A 19825-nucleotide genomic window follows, 5' to 3' on the forward strand; every position below is an offset into this window, starting at 1 on the left:
ACATGTGCCCTTGACCAGAGTCGAACCCTGGACCCTTCAGTCTGCAGGCTGACACTCTATCCACTGGGCCAAACCAGCTAGGGCAGTGGGTGAATACTTAACTTACAATTTCTAAGTATGGGTTTCAGGGAGTAAGGAACCCCTTGAAATTATTTGTAAAGAATGTGTCTTTCCGCTGAAACCGGTTTGGCTCGGTGGATAGAGCGTCAGCCTGCGGACTGAAAGGTCCCAGGCCCGATTCCGGTCAAGGGCATGTACCTGGGTTGTGGGCACATCCCCAGTGGGGCAGCTGATCGATGTTTCTCTCTCATCGATGTTTCTAACTCTCTATCTCCCTTCCTCTCTGTAAAAAATCAATAACATATATTTAAAAAAAAAAAAAAAAAAAGAATGTATCTTTCTGCCCTAGCCGGTTTTGCTCAGTGGATAGAGTGTCAGCCTGCAGACTGAAGTGTCCAGGGTTCAATTCTGGTCAAGGGCACATGCCTGGGTTGCAGGCTTAATCCCCAATAGGGGGTGTGCAGGAGGCAGCCAATCAATGATTCTCATCATTGATATTTCTCTCTCTCTCTCTCTCTCTCTCTCTCTCTCTCTCTCTCTCCCTCCCTCCCTCCCTCCCTCCCTCCCTCTTCCTCTCACTCTCCCTCTCTCCCCCTTCCTCTCTGAAATCAATTAAAAAAATATTAATAAAAAAAAGAATATCTTTCTGTAGTATGCAATTTGGGGGTTATAAGAGGAGTTCTACAGCTTTAAATAAACCCTTTCTATTCTATTACCCAGAAAGGTCCTAGAATGTTATGAGAAAGAGCTGGAGCCACATTTGCAGGGTTAGTGATTTTTCTTCTCAGCAAATCATAAAAAGAAGTACTGGGTAATACATTTATCCCTCTGTATCTGTGCTTAGAGACAGCGTCATTTTTGACTGAACAACAGCACCTGATGAGAACTGAATCTCCTCTCACTTACATATTAGTTTTAGGACCTCAGAGTTGTTTTAGTTTTGTTTTTTATAAAACTATCTTTTGGACAGTGCAAAATACCCAATCAAGATGGACTGTGCCTTCTTGTGCCAACCCTGATACATGCCAAGTGGTCAAGGTGTTTGGGTTCAAATGCAAGAGTAAAAGACAGGAGAACCTAATGTTAATAAAACACTGAGCTAAACAATGGCTTTCCCCGGGAAACCAAATCAAAGGATTGGTGGTCCTACCTGAGCGTTTGATGGCAAACTTGATTGATGGTAGTGCAGGAAGGAAAGTCAGTTCAGTTGTTACTGACGTTTGTAAAGCTCTGACTGCTCCTGTGGTTCTATTGCTGGTATCTGTCAGCTGTAGCTTTCATTATTGGACTCCTGGTTCCAACACTGGGGTGAAATTAGCAACAGGGAAAGAAATATAGCTTACTACCATAATCTGGGCTTTCTTGAGAAAGTTGCCAGCAGCTGACAGCAGACATGCTATATACCAGTTAAGATGACAACTGGGAAGAAAAAAATCATAAATCTTGCTATAGTTTAGCTGACCACACCAAGTTGGTCCTCTTGAGACATCCGCCTTCTCCCCACCCCCAAGCCCAACCTTAACCTTTATTATCAATTTTACAAATTGTGTAGGTATATTGCATTACACTGCAATTTCAACCCAGTCTAAGTATTAGGGGACTTGTATCATATATACTAATATTATGGGTATTCTAAAAAAGTTAAGGAGACGAAAACCACATACTGAACGGCTGATGGTTTGATGGGAGAAGTCTCAAAACAAGAACATTGAATACAAGATAATGGAGAGGAGAGAAACAGTTTATAAAAAGTATAAAACATTTAAAAATTTTTAGATGAATGAGATTATTGCTTTTCTAATAGGTCAGTTCCCTCTTTTATCAATGGAGCACTTCAATGTTAGGAAGATGTAAAGGGGTCTTGAAGATGAAGTTAATGCTGTTGCCTTTATAAGTGTAAAGAAGTGTCTCCTGCCCTAGACAGTTTGGCTCAGTGGATAGAGTGTCGGCCTGCAGACTGAAAGGTCCCGGGTTCGATTCTGGCCAAGGGCACATGCCCGGGTTGTGGGCTTGATCCCCAGTAGGGGCCGTGCAGAAGGCAGCCATTCAATGATTCTCTTTCATCATTGATGTGTCTATCTCTTCCTCCCTCTCCCTTCCTCTCTTAAATCAATCAATAAATATGTATATTTTTTAAAAAGAAGTGTCTCCTTTCACTTCATTCCTAAAACAGTAACAGAGTACACAGACCATCTCCACTGGATAGACATCAAAGTAGTCCATAATTCATGTAAATCTCTTGGCTTCCAAATCTGGTCTCTCCCTGCCCCTGTTGACACTCTTGTTTCTTATTCCCAGCAAAGGAAAGGTTTTAGACCTGTGTGTCCAAATACAGTATATATATTATAGCCATATGCAGCTATTTAAGTTTAAATTAAACTTTAACAAGTTCCTTAGTTGCATTAGCCACATTTCAAATACTCGGGAGCCACATATGGCCAGTGGCTACTATGGTATATTGGGCAGCACAGATGCAGGTCATATCCATCACTGAAGTTCTATTGGACCACCCTGTTCAAGTGTATTTTTTTGTGTATAATAGAAAATTGTTACATGTTTTCTCTACCAACCTCATTGTAATTTGCTACTCATCTAAGAACACTATCACTAACTCCGATCTACTTTAAATTTTATTTCTGTTCACAAGTGCAATTCACATTCACTTTCCAAATTTTGAAGGAAAAACACAAACATAGAAAGTAACTATCCCTTCTTATAAAGCCACCTCCCAAAGACAGGCATGGTTAACTGATAAGTTTGGGGCATGATCTTCCCGTTACATTTTTATACTCAGTTTATGCATTCAATTATTTTAATAATGAAGATAGGCTGTGGCCTCTTTGCTTATTCCCCTTTGTAACCAGCACAACACATTTCAGCTTTGCCTCATGAAGCTACGTGTGCAGGGCTCTGTCATGAAGCTAATCCCAAAGATGACTGGAGAGCCACGTGACAGTTGGCAGATGTATTCCTTGAGACGCATGTCTTGTTTAGAATCATTGGTTGATGAAAGTTGTCCAGCCTGACTGGTCACTGCTGCCTGGTGTGAAATGCCTGTTTTGGGGAGTGCACACATTCGAGGAATGTGGCCTGCAGCTCCCGGCTCAGTTGCAGTGATTCGTGTAATGAAGCCACTCGATGTTCTCTCCTCACAGAGATGTGAACTGAGACTCTATTTGGAACACTTACAACCATATACGGTGTTGCCCGAGTGTTTAGCTACAGATTTGGGTTATTATCATCATTAACTGGATTTAGGAAGTTATATGGTGATGGATTTTCACAAAGACTTTGGTGAGAAGAGATGTAACTGGCTCCAAGGAAAAAAAAAAAAAGTACCCCTGTTCACAGATTGCAACCTGCAGGGACTTCAGCTCGCTGCACTTGTTAAAATGAGGCCACCAATTCCTCCCCCTGGGCCCCACTTACCTGCTGAACGCCTGCCGTGCGAGCCTGAGCAACTGTGTTACTTCCACTCCTGCACTTGCACCATTAATTTGATGACTGAACCTCACTGCTTAAAAAAAAAAAAAAAAAAATCAATGTGCCAGCCATCAGTACATGACCCAAACCAAGTGTGCACCAAGGTAGAAATAGTATGGACAGCTTTAAATGTTCCTGTCATCTGTGACTTGACCCCATATAGGATGCTGGACAAAGGTTCTCATTGCTATGTGAGCCTCACAGAGACAACAGAAGAAGTGAGCACACCAGCCTTTTCTGGTCGTTATCAAATGAAACACAGCTGCACTGAGTTCTAACCCCGCAGTCTGCTGTGGGAGGCGTGCATTTTGGTCACTAATGGAAGGATTTGCTTAGACTTATCAGGAGAAGCTTGTCTGAAAAGCTCCTCAGCATTATCTTGAGGGCACGTTCCATGGTTACGGAATCCAGACAGCAGACCGTGGTTACAACAGCTTTCAGAGCAACAGGATATTGTACTAGGCACTGAAACTATCAAGGCAGATTTGGCCCAGCCGGCATGGCTCAGTGGTTGAGCATTGACCTGTGAACCAGAAGGTCACGGTTCAATTCCCGGTCAGGGCATATGCCTGGTTTGTGGTCTTGATCCCCAGTGTGGGGCATGCAGGAGGCAGCAGATCAGTAATCCTCTCTCATCATTGATGTTTCTCTCTCTCTCCCCCCTTCTCCCTTCCTCTCTGAAATCAATAAAATTGTTTTTTTAAATAAGGCAGACTTGGTCCCTGATGGTGAAGCTTACAATCTAGCAGGAACAAGAAATACTGAGTAGGTAGTTTTCAGTGTGATGGGTCTGCAATGGGACCAGCAGGGTGGTACAAGAGGATATTAGTAGGGAGTCCAATGTAGCCTGAATGTGCAGGAAAGGCTCCCATGAAGAAATGCTAAGTGAAGACCTGAAAGGTTGGTGGTTGCTAGCCAGAGGGGATGGGGAGGTGGTCTAGGCAGAAGAAATGGCATGTGCAATGGCCTGTGCAATGGCCTGTGGCTGGGAAGAACCTGCCCTATTTAAGGAACCAAAAGAAATCCAGAATAGCTGGAACACAGACCAGTCTTGGGGAAGTGGAAAGAGAGGGATCTGGAGAATAGGCAAGGGTCAGACTGGGGAGGAACACAGGCCATGTGAAAGAATCTAAACATTAGCCCAAGGACAATAGGAAACGATCAGTTTCCTCATCTGTAAAGTGAGCATAATAGCTATCTCATAGGATTATCAGGAAACAAAACAAGAATACAAGTGAAAGGTCTTTGTAATCTTTAAAACATGACAGGGCCCTGGACAGTGTGGCTCAGTTGGTTGGGCGTTGTCCTATGTACCAGGAAGTTTGTTCATTTGATTTGAGGTCAAGGGCACATGGCTGGGTTGTGGCCTAGATCCCCAGTAGGGGGTGTGCAGGAGGCAGCACCAATGTTGTGCTCTCACACCAATGTTTCTCTCCCTCTCCCTTCTTCTCTCTCTAAAAGTCAATAATTTAAAACAATGATAGCAATACTACTAACATTATAATATTAGCAGTAATTATAAACTATGCTGCCTTCTTAAGTAATGGAAGTCGTAGTTCAGATCTCCTACATGGGAATATGAAAGTCTATAAAACCCTGACTTACTCAAGGGAGCTGATGGAAAGGTCAGAAGTTTGCTTCAGTCGAAACTTCCAGTGTGAAGTTCATGAAGCCGAGGGGTGAGCTCAGCTGTTTGGAGCAGCCTCACCCCATGTATGGCCATGTGTATTTCTCAATCCACACTGACTTCCAACACCACTTCCAGAAAAGATCAGTGTTCTGCCTCCTCCTCGGGCCCCTCCTGCCCCCGCCAGCAGAACCACTGAGACATTCTTTCCTCTTGCTTCCTTCCAGCCAGAGCTTAGGCCCGGCATCTCTGCGACGTCAGCTTTTGTAGAAGCTGCCATCATTCCAAACACATTACACTCCTCTGAATTGTGGGTGGAAAAACAGTTATCCCGGTTCGCACCTGCATTACATTTTTTTAGGAAAAATGCAAGACCTTTACAAATATGTGACAGTTTAATCTTACAATGATTCTGTGAAGTAGGCTCAACCAAATCTCAGAATGGATGAAGGATTGGACCAGCATTGCTATACTACCAAGGAGAACTTGGATCATTTTGGCCACTTCCACTCTGCCTGCAACGCATTAAACATTACCTGAGTACAGAAGGGCAGAGCTTTGGCAGGTGTAGGCATTTGATTGCACTGCATCACCACAACCCTCTTCCCAGCTCTGGTCAAACAAGCCAGGCACGCCTCCTCCCCAGAGGTCACTGACGACCACAAATGCTTCACATTGCTGCACACCAGACGTTACAAACTTGCTTTTATTTTTTATTTTTTTAAATCTATGCATTGCTGTTAAAATCTTTTTGAAAATTTAAATCCAGTTTTTTAAAATCAAGATATTTCACAGAAAAATCCAGGTTTCCAACTTGAGGAAAATCAGATCTGGCTTTTAAAAATGTCTGGAGGTAGTGGGTGGGGGTGGCCGGGGAGAGGTCAATGGGGGGAAAGGAGGCTTATGTGACTTTAAACAATAAAACATTTAAATTAAAAAAAAATGTCTGGAGGTGACCAGCGCATTATGCCACAGTCACTACTCTGCCTGGATGGATCCTTTGTCAAGTTCACGTGACCGGCCTAGAATATCTTGAATTTGTATCCTTTACCCATGTGGACCAAATCTTATGAATACTGTGTCCCCTCCTTTGTGACCTTTTCACATGGATAGGGCTTACTCTGTTTGAATGTAACTTTGGGACGTTAGGAGACCTTTGTGTAGATGAGAAAACAAGGCCACTCAGTCCTTCTCTGATGGATCTAAGTCTATTTGCAGCTACTTCTCAAGGGTAAAGGTGAAAAGATTTATTCCAGCGAAGACTTCTGTTAGGTTACTCCTTTCTTTCCATTGTCGCCTCTGTTCCCTTCTGGCCCCTTTATTCAGTAATTCAAGATTCCAAACATTTTAAAAATATCGATGAAGGTGCCGGGATAGTGGCCTCAAATCATTTTTAGAATTATTTTTTAAATCCTCACCCGAGGACATGCTTAGAGAGATGAAGGGAGAGAGAAACATCAATCGACTGGTTGCCTTCCATATGCTCCCGGACTGGGGATCAAACCAACAACCCAGGCATGTGCCCTGACCAGGAATTGAACTGGCAATCTTTCGGTGCCCAATGCTCAACCAATTCAACCACTCCAACAGGGGCTCATTTTTAGAATTAGATGGAGAATTTAAATCCCACTTGTGGGTATATACCCAAAGGAATTGAAAGCAGTATCTCAAGGATCCTACTCACAGCACTATTATTCACAATAGTCAAAAGGTGGAAGCAACCTGTGTCCGTTGACAAATGAATGGATAAACAAAATGTGGTACATATGTACAATGGACTATTATTCAGCCTTAAAATGGAAGGAAATTCTGACACATGCTACAACATGAATGAACCTTGAGGACATTTATGCTCAGTGAAATAAGGCAATCACAAAAAGACATACTCTTTGATTTATCTTATATAAGGTACCTAGACTATTCAAATTTATAGACACAGAAGTAGAATGGAGATTGCCAGAGGCTGGGGTGAGGGAGAAATGGGGAGGTTTTTTTTAATTATTTATTTTAGAGAGAGAGAGGAAGGGAGAGGGATAGAGAGACAGAAACATTGATTGGCTGCCTCTTGCATGTCCCCCACTGGGGACCAAGCCCACAACCCCCACACGTGCCCTGGCTGAGAATAGAACTGGTGACCTCTTGGTTCATGGGTCGACACTCAACCACTGAGCCACTCAGGCCGGGCCGGGAGTTGTTTAATATATAGAGTTTTCAATTTTGCAAAATGAAAAAGTTCTGAAATAGCCAATAATATGGTAATGACTATGTATGGTGCCGGATGGGTATTGGATTTATTAAGTATCATAAGTTATGTGGGTTTCTATTCACTGAGTTGTACACCTGAAGCTAATATATTGTATGTCAACTGTAATTTAAAAATAAAAAATTATTTAAAAAAATAACAAAAAAATTAAATGTTCTGGAGATCTGTTGCACAATAATGTGAACATACTTAACACAGTTCATTAGAACTATATACTTAAAAACAGTTAAAATGGTAATTTTTTAAACTTCCATTAAGACATAAAAATGTGCCCTGACCAGGTGGCTCAGTTGGTTGGAGCATTGTCCATACACCAAAAGGTGTGGGTTCAATTCCTGGTCAGGGCACATACCTAGGTTTCAGGTTCAATCCCCAGGTGGGGTGCATACAGGAGGCAACTGATGGATATTCTCTCTCACATCGATGTTTCTCTCTTTCTCCACCTTTCTCTCTCTCTACAGTCAATAAAAACATATCCTCAGGTGAGGATTAAAATATATTCCATGTATACAAACATAAATACATAAAAATACAAATGTATATGTGCATTATTGGGTGTAAGAGGGCCTGAATACTGCTCCAACACTGACCTGTGTGACCTTGGGCAAGGCACTCTTAGGAACTCAGGTCCTCTTTGCAAAATGGGAGGGTGGAAGAGGCGATAAAAACACCAGTGTCAGCGTCAGGCAGACAGATGTGACAGTGCTGGGTGAGTAACTGAGTGCCCTGCAAATACCAGCTGGGGTCATCATCTCAAATTGTGGTTTCTGTGGTTACTCAGTAAATCTTAGATGAAAGAAAGAAAGGAAGGAAGGAAGGGAGGGAGGGAGGGAGGGAGGGAGGGAGGGAGGGAGGGAAGAAGGAAGGAAGGAAGGAAGGAAGGAAGGAAGGAAGGGAGGGAGGGAGGGAGGGAGGGAGGGAGGGAGGAAGAACGAGAGAGGGGAGGGGAGGGGAGGGGAGAGGGGAGGGGAGGGGAGGGGAGGGAGGGGAGGGGAGGGGAGGGGAGGGGAGGGGAGGGGAGAGGGGAGGGGAGAGAGGAGAGCCGAGGTCTGTCTGTGTTAGGTGCCAGAACCTTGCAGAGGGAAAAAACAAGAACTTGCTCTTGAACTGAGAACAGGCTAGTGAATAAAAAGAAAACGGAACTAGAAGAAAAACAAAACACAAAAAACTTGCAATATAATGTGGTAAGGGTCAATCTAACATATGCTGGATTCAAATATGCACAACTTAACTTCCCCATAAGAGGACGAAGGTTGGGTATATATAGTTTGGGTAAATCAAAGTTCTCAAATTAGTTAGCAGACACAAGTTTAAAGCTCCAGACGATCTTTTACGGGTGTTTAGTACAAAAATGGGGGGACAAAGTGTGTGTGTGTGTAGTTTTGTCCACAGCCTTTTGCTTAGACCCATTTTTGTTATTGATATTTTAATTCAACAATTTCTTAATGTATTAATTTTCCAATAGAATGTAATTAAATCAATTCCTGTTTAACCAAAAGAAACCCAGAATAGTTAGAACAGGGAGCCAGCCCCTGCTGGCTGGAATGCAGACTGCAAGGAGCAAGCCCAGGATGCTGGGATTAGGGGAGATCCATCCATATACTCTGTTTACACAATTATTCCTCCATAAAGACCATGCACAGCCAAGTTATTTAGTCTTCCATAATTAAGCTTTCTTTTTCAGTTTATTAAAAAATCAATTTTTTAGAATTATTAATAACAAATTGGTTTTTATTTGTTTAGTTTTCCATGTCCCTATAATGAATTTATTCTCCACTATCACCAAAAGTGTACATTTTTCCTCTATTCATCTCATTTTATTTCTTGGGGACATCCATTCTGGTGCCTTCTGTCCTCCTGCCCCAATCCTGACTGATCGCTCTCTAAGCCAGGCCGTCTGTCACCCTAGGATTTCCCTTTGTCATCATCTTGGGGATTCTCTTCATTTCTCACCTATGTTGAATATCCTGTTTCTAGGACCACATGTCTTCCTGTTTCTTAGTTTATTCTCTCGTTTTGGTGCACCACATCCTCCAGTAGTTTCCTGAGAAAGGATAGATGGGTAGGAAGTAAAATTTTCAAGATTTCATATACTTAAAAAAAAAAAAAATTTCATACATCTGAAAATGTGCTTACTTTACTGAATTCACAATTTGGCTGATTCCTAAAATTATAGGTAATAATTTGAAAGCATCCTCCACTGTCTTCCAGTGTGGCCGAGGAGCGTGGCACCGTTCTGACCTTTGCTCCTTTTCATGCGGCCTGTGTTCTCTCTGGAAGATTTTTAGTAACTTTCCTCTGTGTACTCACTGAGCTGAAATTCATTTGTTTTTCATCCATTATGTGGGCCTCTCATTCTGGAGATGATTTCAGTTCGGAGATGATTTCTTTTTTTCAAATGTTTTTATTGATGTCAAAGAGGAAAGGAGAGGGATAGAAACATCAACGATGAGAGAAAATTATTGTCAGCTAGTTCCTGCACACACACCCCTCGCCCCCCACTGGGGATCAAGCCCACAACCAGGGCATGCGCCCTGACCGGGAATCAAACCATGACCCCCTGGTTCATAGGTCAATGCTCAACCACTGAGCCACAGTGGCTGTGGCTGGGTCTGAGATTATTTCTTGAATTATTCCTTCAATGATGGCCTTCCCTCCAATTTTCTATTTCTCTAGAACTCTCCTTAGTTAAATGTTAGACCTCCTAGGCTACCTCTAGCTTTAAAAAATATTTTAATGCCTATTTTTCAGGGTGCTTTTTTTATGATATTTCTTTAATTTTATCTTCCAACCCTTTGAAGTTAGTGGTTATCATATTTTATTTAAAAAATTTCTTTTTAGCCCTAGCTAGTTTGGCTCAGTGGATAGAGCGTCAGCCTGCGGACTGAAGGGTCCTGGGTTCAATTCCAGTCAAGGGTACATGCCCAGGTTGGGGGCTCCATCCCCAATAGAGGGCATGCAGGAGGCAGCCAATCAATGATTCTCTCTCATCATTGATGTTTCTCTCCCTCTCCCTTCCTCTCAGAAATCAATAAAAATATATTAAAAAAAATTTTTTTCCACAAGCAATAGGATGGTGAAGGCCTGGGGCAGGGGATGCAGGCAGACTATACGGGGTCAAAAAAAGGGAGGGGTGTCAGCCCTGGTTTGTGACACTTGATCAATTTCTGTGGTGTAAATACTCCCACCTTGGCCAATTTTGAGCTACTAATGTGATGTCACTAAATGCAGATTTGAGAAATGTACATAACTGATTCTCCCAGCTGGTACCAGGACACTGGCCAGCTTTAGCACACCACTCCAGAAAGGAACAAAAGTGATTAAGATGTTCTGTTCTACATCTTGATTGTTGGTGGTAGCATGGGTTTATACATTTGTCGAAATGTATCAAACTGTATCCTTACATGTTTGACACATTTTTTGAAGTATAACTTATATGCAATAAACAATTGATTATAATGTTTCAGATACAATATTAGCAACAACCAAAATGCCCAATCAAGGACTGGTTATGTTAGTTTTACAGACTATGATGCATCCACTGAAACAATTCAGGAGATTTTTGCAAAATGCTTTGCTCTATTCTGTCAAAAAGGAAATTTCATTTTTTACCATGTGTTTGCCTATGCAAATTCTGTAGACCAATGGAGAATGTCTGACTTATTTTACAAATTGGGTTTTGTTCTTTGCATTTAAAAGTAGCAAGATGGTGGAGCCCAGATTCTGCAGCTGGACTGCCTGGTTAGGGTTCAAATCCCAGTGTTACTCCCCAGTGAGGTGACTGGTGCAACTAACCTAACCTCTTTGAACTTTAGCTTCTTGACTCTAAAAAGGGCACAAAAATAGTACCTATCTCATAGGGTTGTTGTGAGGATTAAATGAGTTAATAAATGTAAAGAGCTTAGAACAGTACAAAGAGTGTGAGCTTTACAAATAATAGCAATGATTTCCATGAGGCAATGATACTGTTTAGACAACAAAAATGCTCCCTATGTGCTAAGCATTTTAGGGGATACAGAATTTATAAGACAAGGCCTCTGACTTCAAGGAGCTATTGCAGTGGTTCTCATCTGCTTCTTTTTTTGATTAATCCTCACTGGAGGATATTTTTTCCATTGATTTTGAGAGAGAGTGGAAGGGACAGAGTGCGGGAGAGAAAAACATCAATGGGAGACACACTGATTGGCTGCCTCCCACACGTGCCTTGATTGAAAATCAAACCTGAGACCCTCCTGTGCACGGGCTGATGCTTTACCACTGACCTCCACCAGCCAGGGTGGGTCTGGAGACATTTTTTTTTTGTCAGGAGAGGGGTTTGCTACTGGCATCTAGTGGGTAGAAGCCTGCTAAAAAGAATCCTGCAATGTACAAGAAAGGCCCCAAAAACAAATTATTTGGTCCAAAATATCAATAGCACCAAGGTTGAGAAACCCTGAGTTAAAGTCTATGGGGATAAAAGATGTGTGTGCACACAGATGTGAAATAACAGAAAAAAAATATGTATTAGTGTCTGTCCCCAGTTCCTAGCACAGAGCTCCTAAAACCCGTAGTTTCCTAAGTGGTAAGAACACTAGGAGCCTCTCCCGATGTAATATTTGGTGTGTTTTTTGTTTGTTTTGTTTTTAAATTTCAGAGAGGAAGGAAGAGAAAAATATCGATGAGAGAAAAATCATTGATTGGCTGCCTCCTGCATGCCCCCTACTGGGGACCGAGCCCACAGCTTGGGCATGTGCCCCTGCCTGGAATTGAACCCAGGACCCTTCAGTCCGAAAGCTGACGCTCTACCCGCTGAGCCAAACAGGCGAGGGCTAATATTTGGTCTTTGACTCCATCGCTGACACAGGCTCCTAAAACCCTTGTACATTCCATACAACAAGAGCACGAGGAGCATGTTCTGTTCTGAGGCGACTTCGGGCGGCAGTGGATGTGGGCTGGGCACCGGCAAGACCGAGCCATAGTTAGAAGCTGAAATTTTCGGCCTGCCGCATCCAACTTCTCTAGAGAGCGGAGAGGGCCTGGAAAATGAGTTAATAACTGCACGTGCCTACAAGAGGAAGCGCCCATAAAAATTCCAATAGCAGGGAGTTCGGGGAGCTTCCCGTGGATGAGCACAGCCATGAGCTGGGAGGACGGTGCACCCCAACTTCACAGGGACAGAAGCTCCTGTGCTAGGAGCCATCCCAGATCTCACCCTCAGTAACTCTTCACCTGGCTGTTCATCTGTATCTTTTATATCTTTAATAACCTGGTAGATGTAGGTAACTGCTTCCCTGAGTTCTGTGAGCCGCTGTAGCAGGACCCAAGGAAGGGGTCAAAGGGGCATCTCATTTGTAGGCAAGTCAGACAGAGGTTGTGGGTAACCTGGGGGCCCACTACTTGTGATGCGCATCTGAAGTGGGGGGCAGTCTCAGGGGACTGAGCCCTTAACCTGTGGAATCTGAGGCTATTTCCAGGTAGTGTCAGAATTGAGTAAAATTTGGACACCCACCTGGGGTCAGAGAATTGTTTGATGGGGGAAAACCCCACACATTCTGGTGTCAGAGGTGTTGTGAGTGTAGAAGGTGTGAGAATAATGGAGACATACAAGAAGAGCTGGGTTTTCTCCAAAATGACAAAGCAGATAATGGAAACTGAGTACGTATTCAGTTAAATAAAGAAAAAAAGAACGGAAATAGAGAAGAGCCCTGGCCTGAATAGAGGATTCCCTGCTACACCTGGCCAGGAAAACAGGCCTTCGGGAGCTTTAGGTTTGGTGACCCAGTGGGCATACTTCAATAACTTTCCCATTTTAGTTTATTCTATTGGCACTTTTTAAAAAAAGGTTAAGCCAAAGTTAAAAGGTTTTTTTCTGCATTGCTCTGTGTGAAATGCCTTCCAGAGCCAGTTCAAATGTTTAGTTCATCCTATTTCTTAATGCAACCGGATAGAGTTGAACCAATTTAAAATTCTTAAAAGTACATTTTGAGGAGGGATGACAAAAATGTTACAAGGTAAATACCTTGGTTTTCATTTAAATTTGAACTTTGTTGGGAAAAATATACCAATTACTTTAATGGTGGATATAATTTGGCATTACAGGTGATTTCTGCTTAACTCTTGATGCTTTTCAAAACTTTGCCAGTGAGAAGCATGTATTACTTTGATAATCACAAAAAGAACAAAGAGAGAGGATAAAAGAGGACTGAATTACTGAAAGGAGAAAGTGGCTCAGGGTGCCTGGTCTGTCTCCAAGCTCTTTGGTAAACACGGGAGGGGCAGGAGTAAGACTCATTAAATAATCTGCTCCACCTCCCTCACCTCTCTCAGAGGCCCTGCTGGCTTAGAATTCAGGAAGCTTTTATCTCTGTGCTCTGACATTATTCCACCCTTCCTTCTGTCTGTGCTCCCATACTCAGCCCTTTCTGCTTTGGGGAGGAGGATACAATATAAAGAATCATCACCTGAGTTCAGAAAATCGTTCATAGAGTTTTGGTTGTGCCGGTGCTGCAGGGTCCTGGCCCTTACATCCTTCTTCAAACATTCTCCCTATCCCTTTTCCTGGATTAAAAAAAAATAATAATAATTAAACATTTTCTTCTGATCAAGTAATAACTACCTGTTTATTGATCATTCCCATGTCATATTTGAAATGCCCTAGAGGGTGAGGGAAATAGTAAGTTATTGTAGTCGAACGAGCAAATTAACAAGAGTACTCTAAAAAATTTTTTTTATTGATTTCAGAGAGAGAAAGGGAAAGGGAGAGATAGAAATATCAATGATGAGAGAGAATCACTGATTGGCTGCCTCCTGCACACCCCTCCCCCTGGGGATTGAGCCCACAACCCGGGCATGTGCCCTGACTGGAAATCGAACCGTGACCACCTGATTCATAGGTTGACACTCAACTACTGAGCCACACTGGCCAGGCAAGAGTCCATTCTTGAAGACAGAGGACAAGGAGGAAACTCCAGGCAGGGGATATGATCTGGCTGGACAGACCGGACCACAGGTACAAGTGGAACACTGGGAAAGAAGGCGAAGTTATAAAGTGCCTTCAACAAAGCTAGACGGTCACTTCTCACTGGTCACGAGGACATGCTGCAAGCTTAGTTACAGATACTTCTTCCATTTAACAAATATGTGAGAACCTACTATGTGTGAGGCACAATTTTAAGCACCAAATAACACAGACAAGATCCTTGCTCTCATGGAACTTGCATTCGGCTATGGGGAGACAGCAAAAAAAAAAAAAAAAAAAGGTAAGTATTGAGAGATGCTCTGCAGATAATCAAATAGGGTCCTGTCATGGAGTAGCTGTGGGAATTACCTTAGATAGGTTGGTCAGGAAAGGCCTTACAAAGTGACATCTGAACCTGAGATAGGAATAATGGGAGAAACAGCAAATACCAATGTCCTCAGACTCACAAATCATGGAGTGTCCAAGGAACAGAAAGGCTAGAGCTTAGTGAGCAAAGAGAAGAGACAGGGAAAACTAGAGAATTCTTTTACAATAATGGTCTTTCTGCTTATGGGAGTTGAAGACGAAGAGCATTCTGTGAATGTTCTCTCTTGCACTCAGTCCTCCAAATGTCATAGTCACCTCTCATTCTTCCTAATCACAAATGAGGCCAAGGAGGTCAGCCTTGCTCAGGAAGAAACAGCCTCAGGTTTAGTCTTCCCCACTGGAGGGGCGTGGTCGGGGACATCACCCTGGGAGGGAAAACACAGCTGATCACCAATTCACTTGCTGAACATACTGGGAGCACCTCCTGGCACAAGACACTTGCACCAAGCACCTCAGAGAGGCTCCGGTTCTGCTCAGGCAACCCGTTTCACAGATCCAGACCCAAAAGGTTAAGGAACTTGCTCAGGATCATACAGCAGGAAGTAGCGGAGGAAGAGTGAAACTCAGGCCCAAACCGGTTTGGCTCAGTGGACAGAGCGTCGGCCTGCGGACTGAAGGGTCCCCGGTTCGATTCCGGTCAAGGTCATGTACCTTGGTTGTGGGGACATCCCCACTTGGGGGTGTGCAGGAGGCAGCTGATCAATGTTTCTCTCTTATCGATATTTCTAACTCTCTATCCCTCTCCCTTCCACTCTGTAAAAAATCAATAGAATATATTTAAAAAAAAAAAAGAGTGAAACTCAGTTTTTCTCTTTCTTAATTTCATAGTTTTTTGTTCACCAGACATGAATATTCCTGACATTCAAAAAGTTAGAGAATAACAAATCAAAATCCATGTACTCCATAGAGAGGTTAAGAGATGAAATTTGAGCCTATCTGGTGTGGCTCAGTGGTTGAGTGTCAATCTATGAACCAGGAGGTCACGGTTCGATTCCCCATCAGGGCACAGGCCCGGGTTGTGGGCTCAATCCCTAGTACGGGGCGTGAAGGAGGAAGCCGATCAATGATTCTCTCATCATTGATGTTTCTATCTCCCTCTCCCTTCCTCCCTGAAATTAATAAAAATATATTTTTTAAAAAAGAAAAAGAAATACAACTTGAAGCCTCCTACGTACCTCTCCTCACTCTGCTAAACAATGGTCTCTGATTCCTTCCACTTGGGAGATACTGCAAATAGCATCCTAATAGGTACCAGTGCACTTCCCTCTTCTTCCAGTCACCGAGTTCAATTAACTCTGATATCTATTTCCACTATTCTTCCTACCCTTCTCCTGTCTACAAGAATCATTTCTGATCTGGATTATTACAGTGGCCTCCTAAATGGTCTCCCTGCATCTGCTCTTCCCCCTTTCCAGGCTATTCTTCATATTACAACCACTATCCTTTTTTTAAAATACATTTTTATTGATTTCAGGGAGGGAGAGGGAGAGATAGAAACATCAATGATGAGAATCATTGATTGGCTGCCTCCTGCACGCCCCTACATATGCCCTTGACAGGAATCAAACCTAGGACCCTTCAGTCCATAGGCCGATGCTCTATCGACTGAGCCAAACCGGCTAGGGCCGTGGTTGGCAAACTGCGGCTCGCAAGCCACATGCGGCTCTTTGGCCCCTTGAGTGTGGCTCTTCCACAAAATACCACGTGTGGGCGCGCACGTACAGTGCGATTGAAACTTCGTGGCCCATGCGCAGAAGTCGGTATTTTGTGGAAGAGCCCCACTCAAGGGGCCAAAGAGACGCATGTGGCTCGCGAGCCGCAGTCTGCCGACCACTGGGCCGCTAGGGCAACCACTATCCTTCTTAAAACCTTTCAACAGCTGCTCTTTGCTCTCAGGACATAGACAAAATCACTTCAGTGGCATGCGAGGTTTCACGCGGCCTTTTCCCCATTCAACACCCTCGCTTTATCTCAGCCCCTTGTTCTGCTTTAGGGGCCCCGCCTTCTTGCAGTTCCTTATAATCTCCGAGCACTCTCCTACCTCGGCCTTTGTACATACTGTTCCTTTCTGCTCCACCTGAATAACTCTCTTCCCTTTCTCAGCGAAGTTTTTCTTGAGTCCCCTGACTGTAGCATTCCTTGGTATCTGTCACTTTGGACATTTATTTGTGAGATTAGCTTCTCGAATCAGCCAGGGACCAAGAACTACTTGCTTAGTCCAAAATACACGCTAAATAGAGAATAGCCCATGTGTACGTAACATATGTAACATGCCAGGCTGTGTTCTTAGCACTTAGCATCTATTAACTCACGTAAGAACTCCCAGAAGCCTTCTGAGGTAGGTAAATTAGCATTCCATATATAAGCAAACGAAGTGACGCAAGCTGGGAAGTGGCAGAGATGGGCTAGGATGAACCCAGGTGGTCAGTTGCTAGGGTGTGCGTGCACTCCCTCACTGCGGCGCCTCCCGAGCACCTGCTGAGTGCAGGAGCGTGGGAGTTAGACAGGGACTGGACAGCGGCATCAGTAACTTCAACTGGACTAAAATTACTTCTCTCGGATCTTATGTTTGACTGGAACTTTGCTGCAAGACATTTATCTCCCCAGCGTAGTATTCCAGCGACTTTAAAAATCCATTTGCCTTCACTGGTATTAACACAACTGATGTTGAGCAGAGGCGGCGGCTCGAACCGCGGCGAGGGTGCAGGAGAAGGTTGTCCTGGAGACAAAATTGTGGATCACCTGGCGTCTGGGTAATCTACATACGGCCAATTCAAAGATTTTCATGGGCGTCACCTCCCTAAACCTTCACTGATTACTAACGAAGTTACACACACAGGGTAGGTAGTCCTTCCTCAGTTAACAGATGAAGCAAAAGGCTGGGGTTGGAACTGCTAAGCCGTCGGAAAGCAACTAGTCACAGCACCCGGTGAGGAAGGTGGTCCAGTTCTGCTTCAGAAGGCAATGATTATCTCTAGCCGAGAAAGAACTTTTCTTCCTCTTTTCTAGATTAAAGGTCGCTGGCCCACCTTTCCTAATTATGAGACGGAACCTCAGTGAGGACAGAGTTCCTCCTAGTTTCCTCAGTATGGCCAGCGTAGAGCAACGTATTCCACAAGTTCAAGCTCATGATCAAGAGTTCTATAAACTGCCTGCATCCAATTAACCCTGAAGCAATATGGTGAAAATGTAACAACTCAGACAATTCTTCACGTGCAGCCCATGTAACAATATCAGGGGAAGTAAAAAAACAAAACAAAAAACTGCACATTTCCTTTATGTGCATTTTACTAAGGAAGGCTTTCATTTTTAGTTCCTTCCAGAGCTTAGAACTAAAAAAAAAAAAAGGCTAAGAACCACGATGCTTTACACCTGTACACGATTCTTTCTGCACCTTCACAGGATGAAACAGTCCTATTCCTTTAAGTACCTGGTACATGTGGGTGGAGATCTAAGAGGAATCCGAATACCCACCCCATGTGAGTTAGAGCTTGTAACAGCACCGGCCTCAAATCCTATAAATAGGTCTAAGGGAAGTGATGATCAGTATTCACCTCCTCGAAGGGGGAAGCTGCGTGCAAGGCCAAGGGCAGTCCGGAGCGCGGGCGTCCAGTCCCGAGCAGGCCACTAACCAGCTGTGTAACCTTGCACCGGTGGCAGACCCTCTCTGGGCTTCCGTTTCCACATCTGCAAACTGGAAGTTGAACCGCGTGGTCTTCAAGGTCCTGCCCTGCCGCGAGCCCGCTGCCAAGGAGGCCCAGCCATTAAAGCAGCTTCCTGTGGGCGCGGTGCAAGCCTTGAACGCCCTCCACCCCCCGCCCCCAACCCCCCGCTCAAGCCCGCGAAACCCTCTACACGCCCCTCCGAGGGACGGCGCTTCCCCAACCGCAGCCCGGACACGGCTCCGCCCCTTCCCGGGGGCGTCCCATCCTGCCCCGCGCCGGGCTCCTGAAGCGGCGGGGCACCTCCCGCCTTTCCGAGGCCCCGACCCCGAACTCTTCTCCCCAATTCTCCCGGGCGCCCTGGCCTATCAACGTCTAGTACCCCAGCCAATCATGCGGGCCCAGAGTCTTGCCTGAGGTCCCCTCTCCGCTCAGCGCTCAGCCGGTCTGAGGCCGAGGCCTTTACCAAGCCCGCCCAATCAGCACCCAGCTCTCTCCTGCGCTCGGCCAATCCACGCACCCCATTCCGCTGCCCGCCCAACCAACCCGGGACTTGAAAGCAGCGGGCGAATGGATGCCGGGCGGCCCTTCAACGCAGACGGCTTGGCCAATAGGGGGCTCCGCATGGCCACGGCAGCAGCCAATCGACGCGGAGCGCGGTGCCGCCGCGGAGAGGTCCGGCCCGAATATCCCTCCGCCTTCCTCCCTCCCTCCATCTCGCTCCCTGCGAGCCGCCGTTCACTGACTGCCTCCCTTCCTTCTTTCTCCCTCCGCCACCCGAGCACCAGCCGCGCTCTGAGCTGCCCCCGGGGTCCCTCCCCCGCCGCCAGAGGAGCAGCTGCCGCCGCCGCCGCCGCCAGCAGCAAATTGGGAGGGAGGAAAGGCCGAAAGGAGGAAGAAAGGGAGCCAGGGCGACTAACCAGAGGGAGCCGGTGAATGGGCTGGTGGTGACCCCCGCTCCCCACCCCACCCTCCCTTCCCACCCGACCCCCAACCCCCATCCCCAGTTAGAGCCGCCGCCCCAGAGGCCGGACCGTCGTCTTAGGAGGAGTAGCCGCTGCCACCTCCGCCATGGAGCTGATCACCATCCTCGAGAAGACCGTGTCTCCGGGTAGGACGCGGGGGCCGGGGGTCGGGCTGAGGTGATTGGGTGGGGGGAAGGGGAGCCCTAGCCCCTCTGACCCTGTCCCCTTTCCCACTTTCCTTCCCCCCCAGATCGGCTGGAACTGGAAGCGGCGCAGAAGTTCCTGGAGCGTGCGGCCGTGGAAAACCTGGTGCGTGCCATCCCGCCGGCCCCCGTCCCTCTGTCTCCTCATCCCCTGCGTGCGGGCCTTCCCGCCCTCCCGGAGGCCCAGGCCTCGGGAACCCACCCCGCCCCATCCCGTCCCCCTCCCTCCCCCACCCGG

At 45.4% G+C, this 19825-nt stretch overlaps 1 protein-coding gene and 1 long non-coding RNA gene across 16 annotated transcripts in view; one reads left to right on the plus strand and one right to left on the minus strand.

Moving 5' to 3' along the window:
* Window positions 1–1215: 1215 nt before the first annotated feature.
* Window positions 1216–19059, minus strand: LOC118671247. Of its 13 annotated transcripts, none has more exons than XR_004972693.1 (8): window positions 18312–18794; window positions 17070–17515; window positions 15013–15122; window positions 13874–13970; window positions 9570–9820; window positions 9387–9477; window positions 3490–3574; window positions 1216–1363 (listed from the first exon to the last, which is right to left on the minus strand). It is a non-coding gene; the product is annotated as an uncharacterized LOC118671247 (long non-coding RNA). The 13 variants fall into 13 exon arrangements; XR_004972694.1 differs by having other exon boundaries at window positions 3490–3577; XR_004972696.1 differs by lacking the exons at window positions 1216–1363; window positions 3490–3574 and adding an exon at window positions 18802–19059 and having other exon boundaries at window positions 9091–9477; window positions 18312–18451.
* Window positions 19060–19361: 302 nt separating this feature from the next.
* KPNB1 (karyopherin subunit beta 1) overlaps window positions 19362–19825 on the plus strand; it is a 30192-nt gene continuing 29728 nt past the window's right edge. For all 3 annotated transcript variants that reach the window (XR_004972684.1, XM_036339194.1, XM_036339195.1), the window contains exons 1-2: window positions 19362–19530; window positions 19635–19693. Coding sequence is in view for 2 of the 3 variants with exons in the window: in XM_036339194.1 (XP_036195087.1) it covers window positions 19491–19530; window positions 19635–19693 (99 nt within the window). In the remaining variant the exon portion in view is untranslated. The remainder of the gene's footprint in view (window positions 19531–19634; window positions 19694–19825) is intronic.

The sequence above is a fragment of the Myotis myotis genome, unplaced genomic scaffold (assembly GCF_014108235.1).
Source record: "Myotis myotis isolate mMyoMyo1 unplaced genomic scaffold, mMyoMyo1.p scaffold_m19_p_17, whole genome shotgun sequence".
NCBI lineage: Eukaryota > Metazoa > Chordata > Mammalia > Chiroptera > Vespertilionidae > Myotis > Myotis myotis.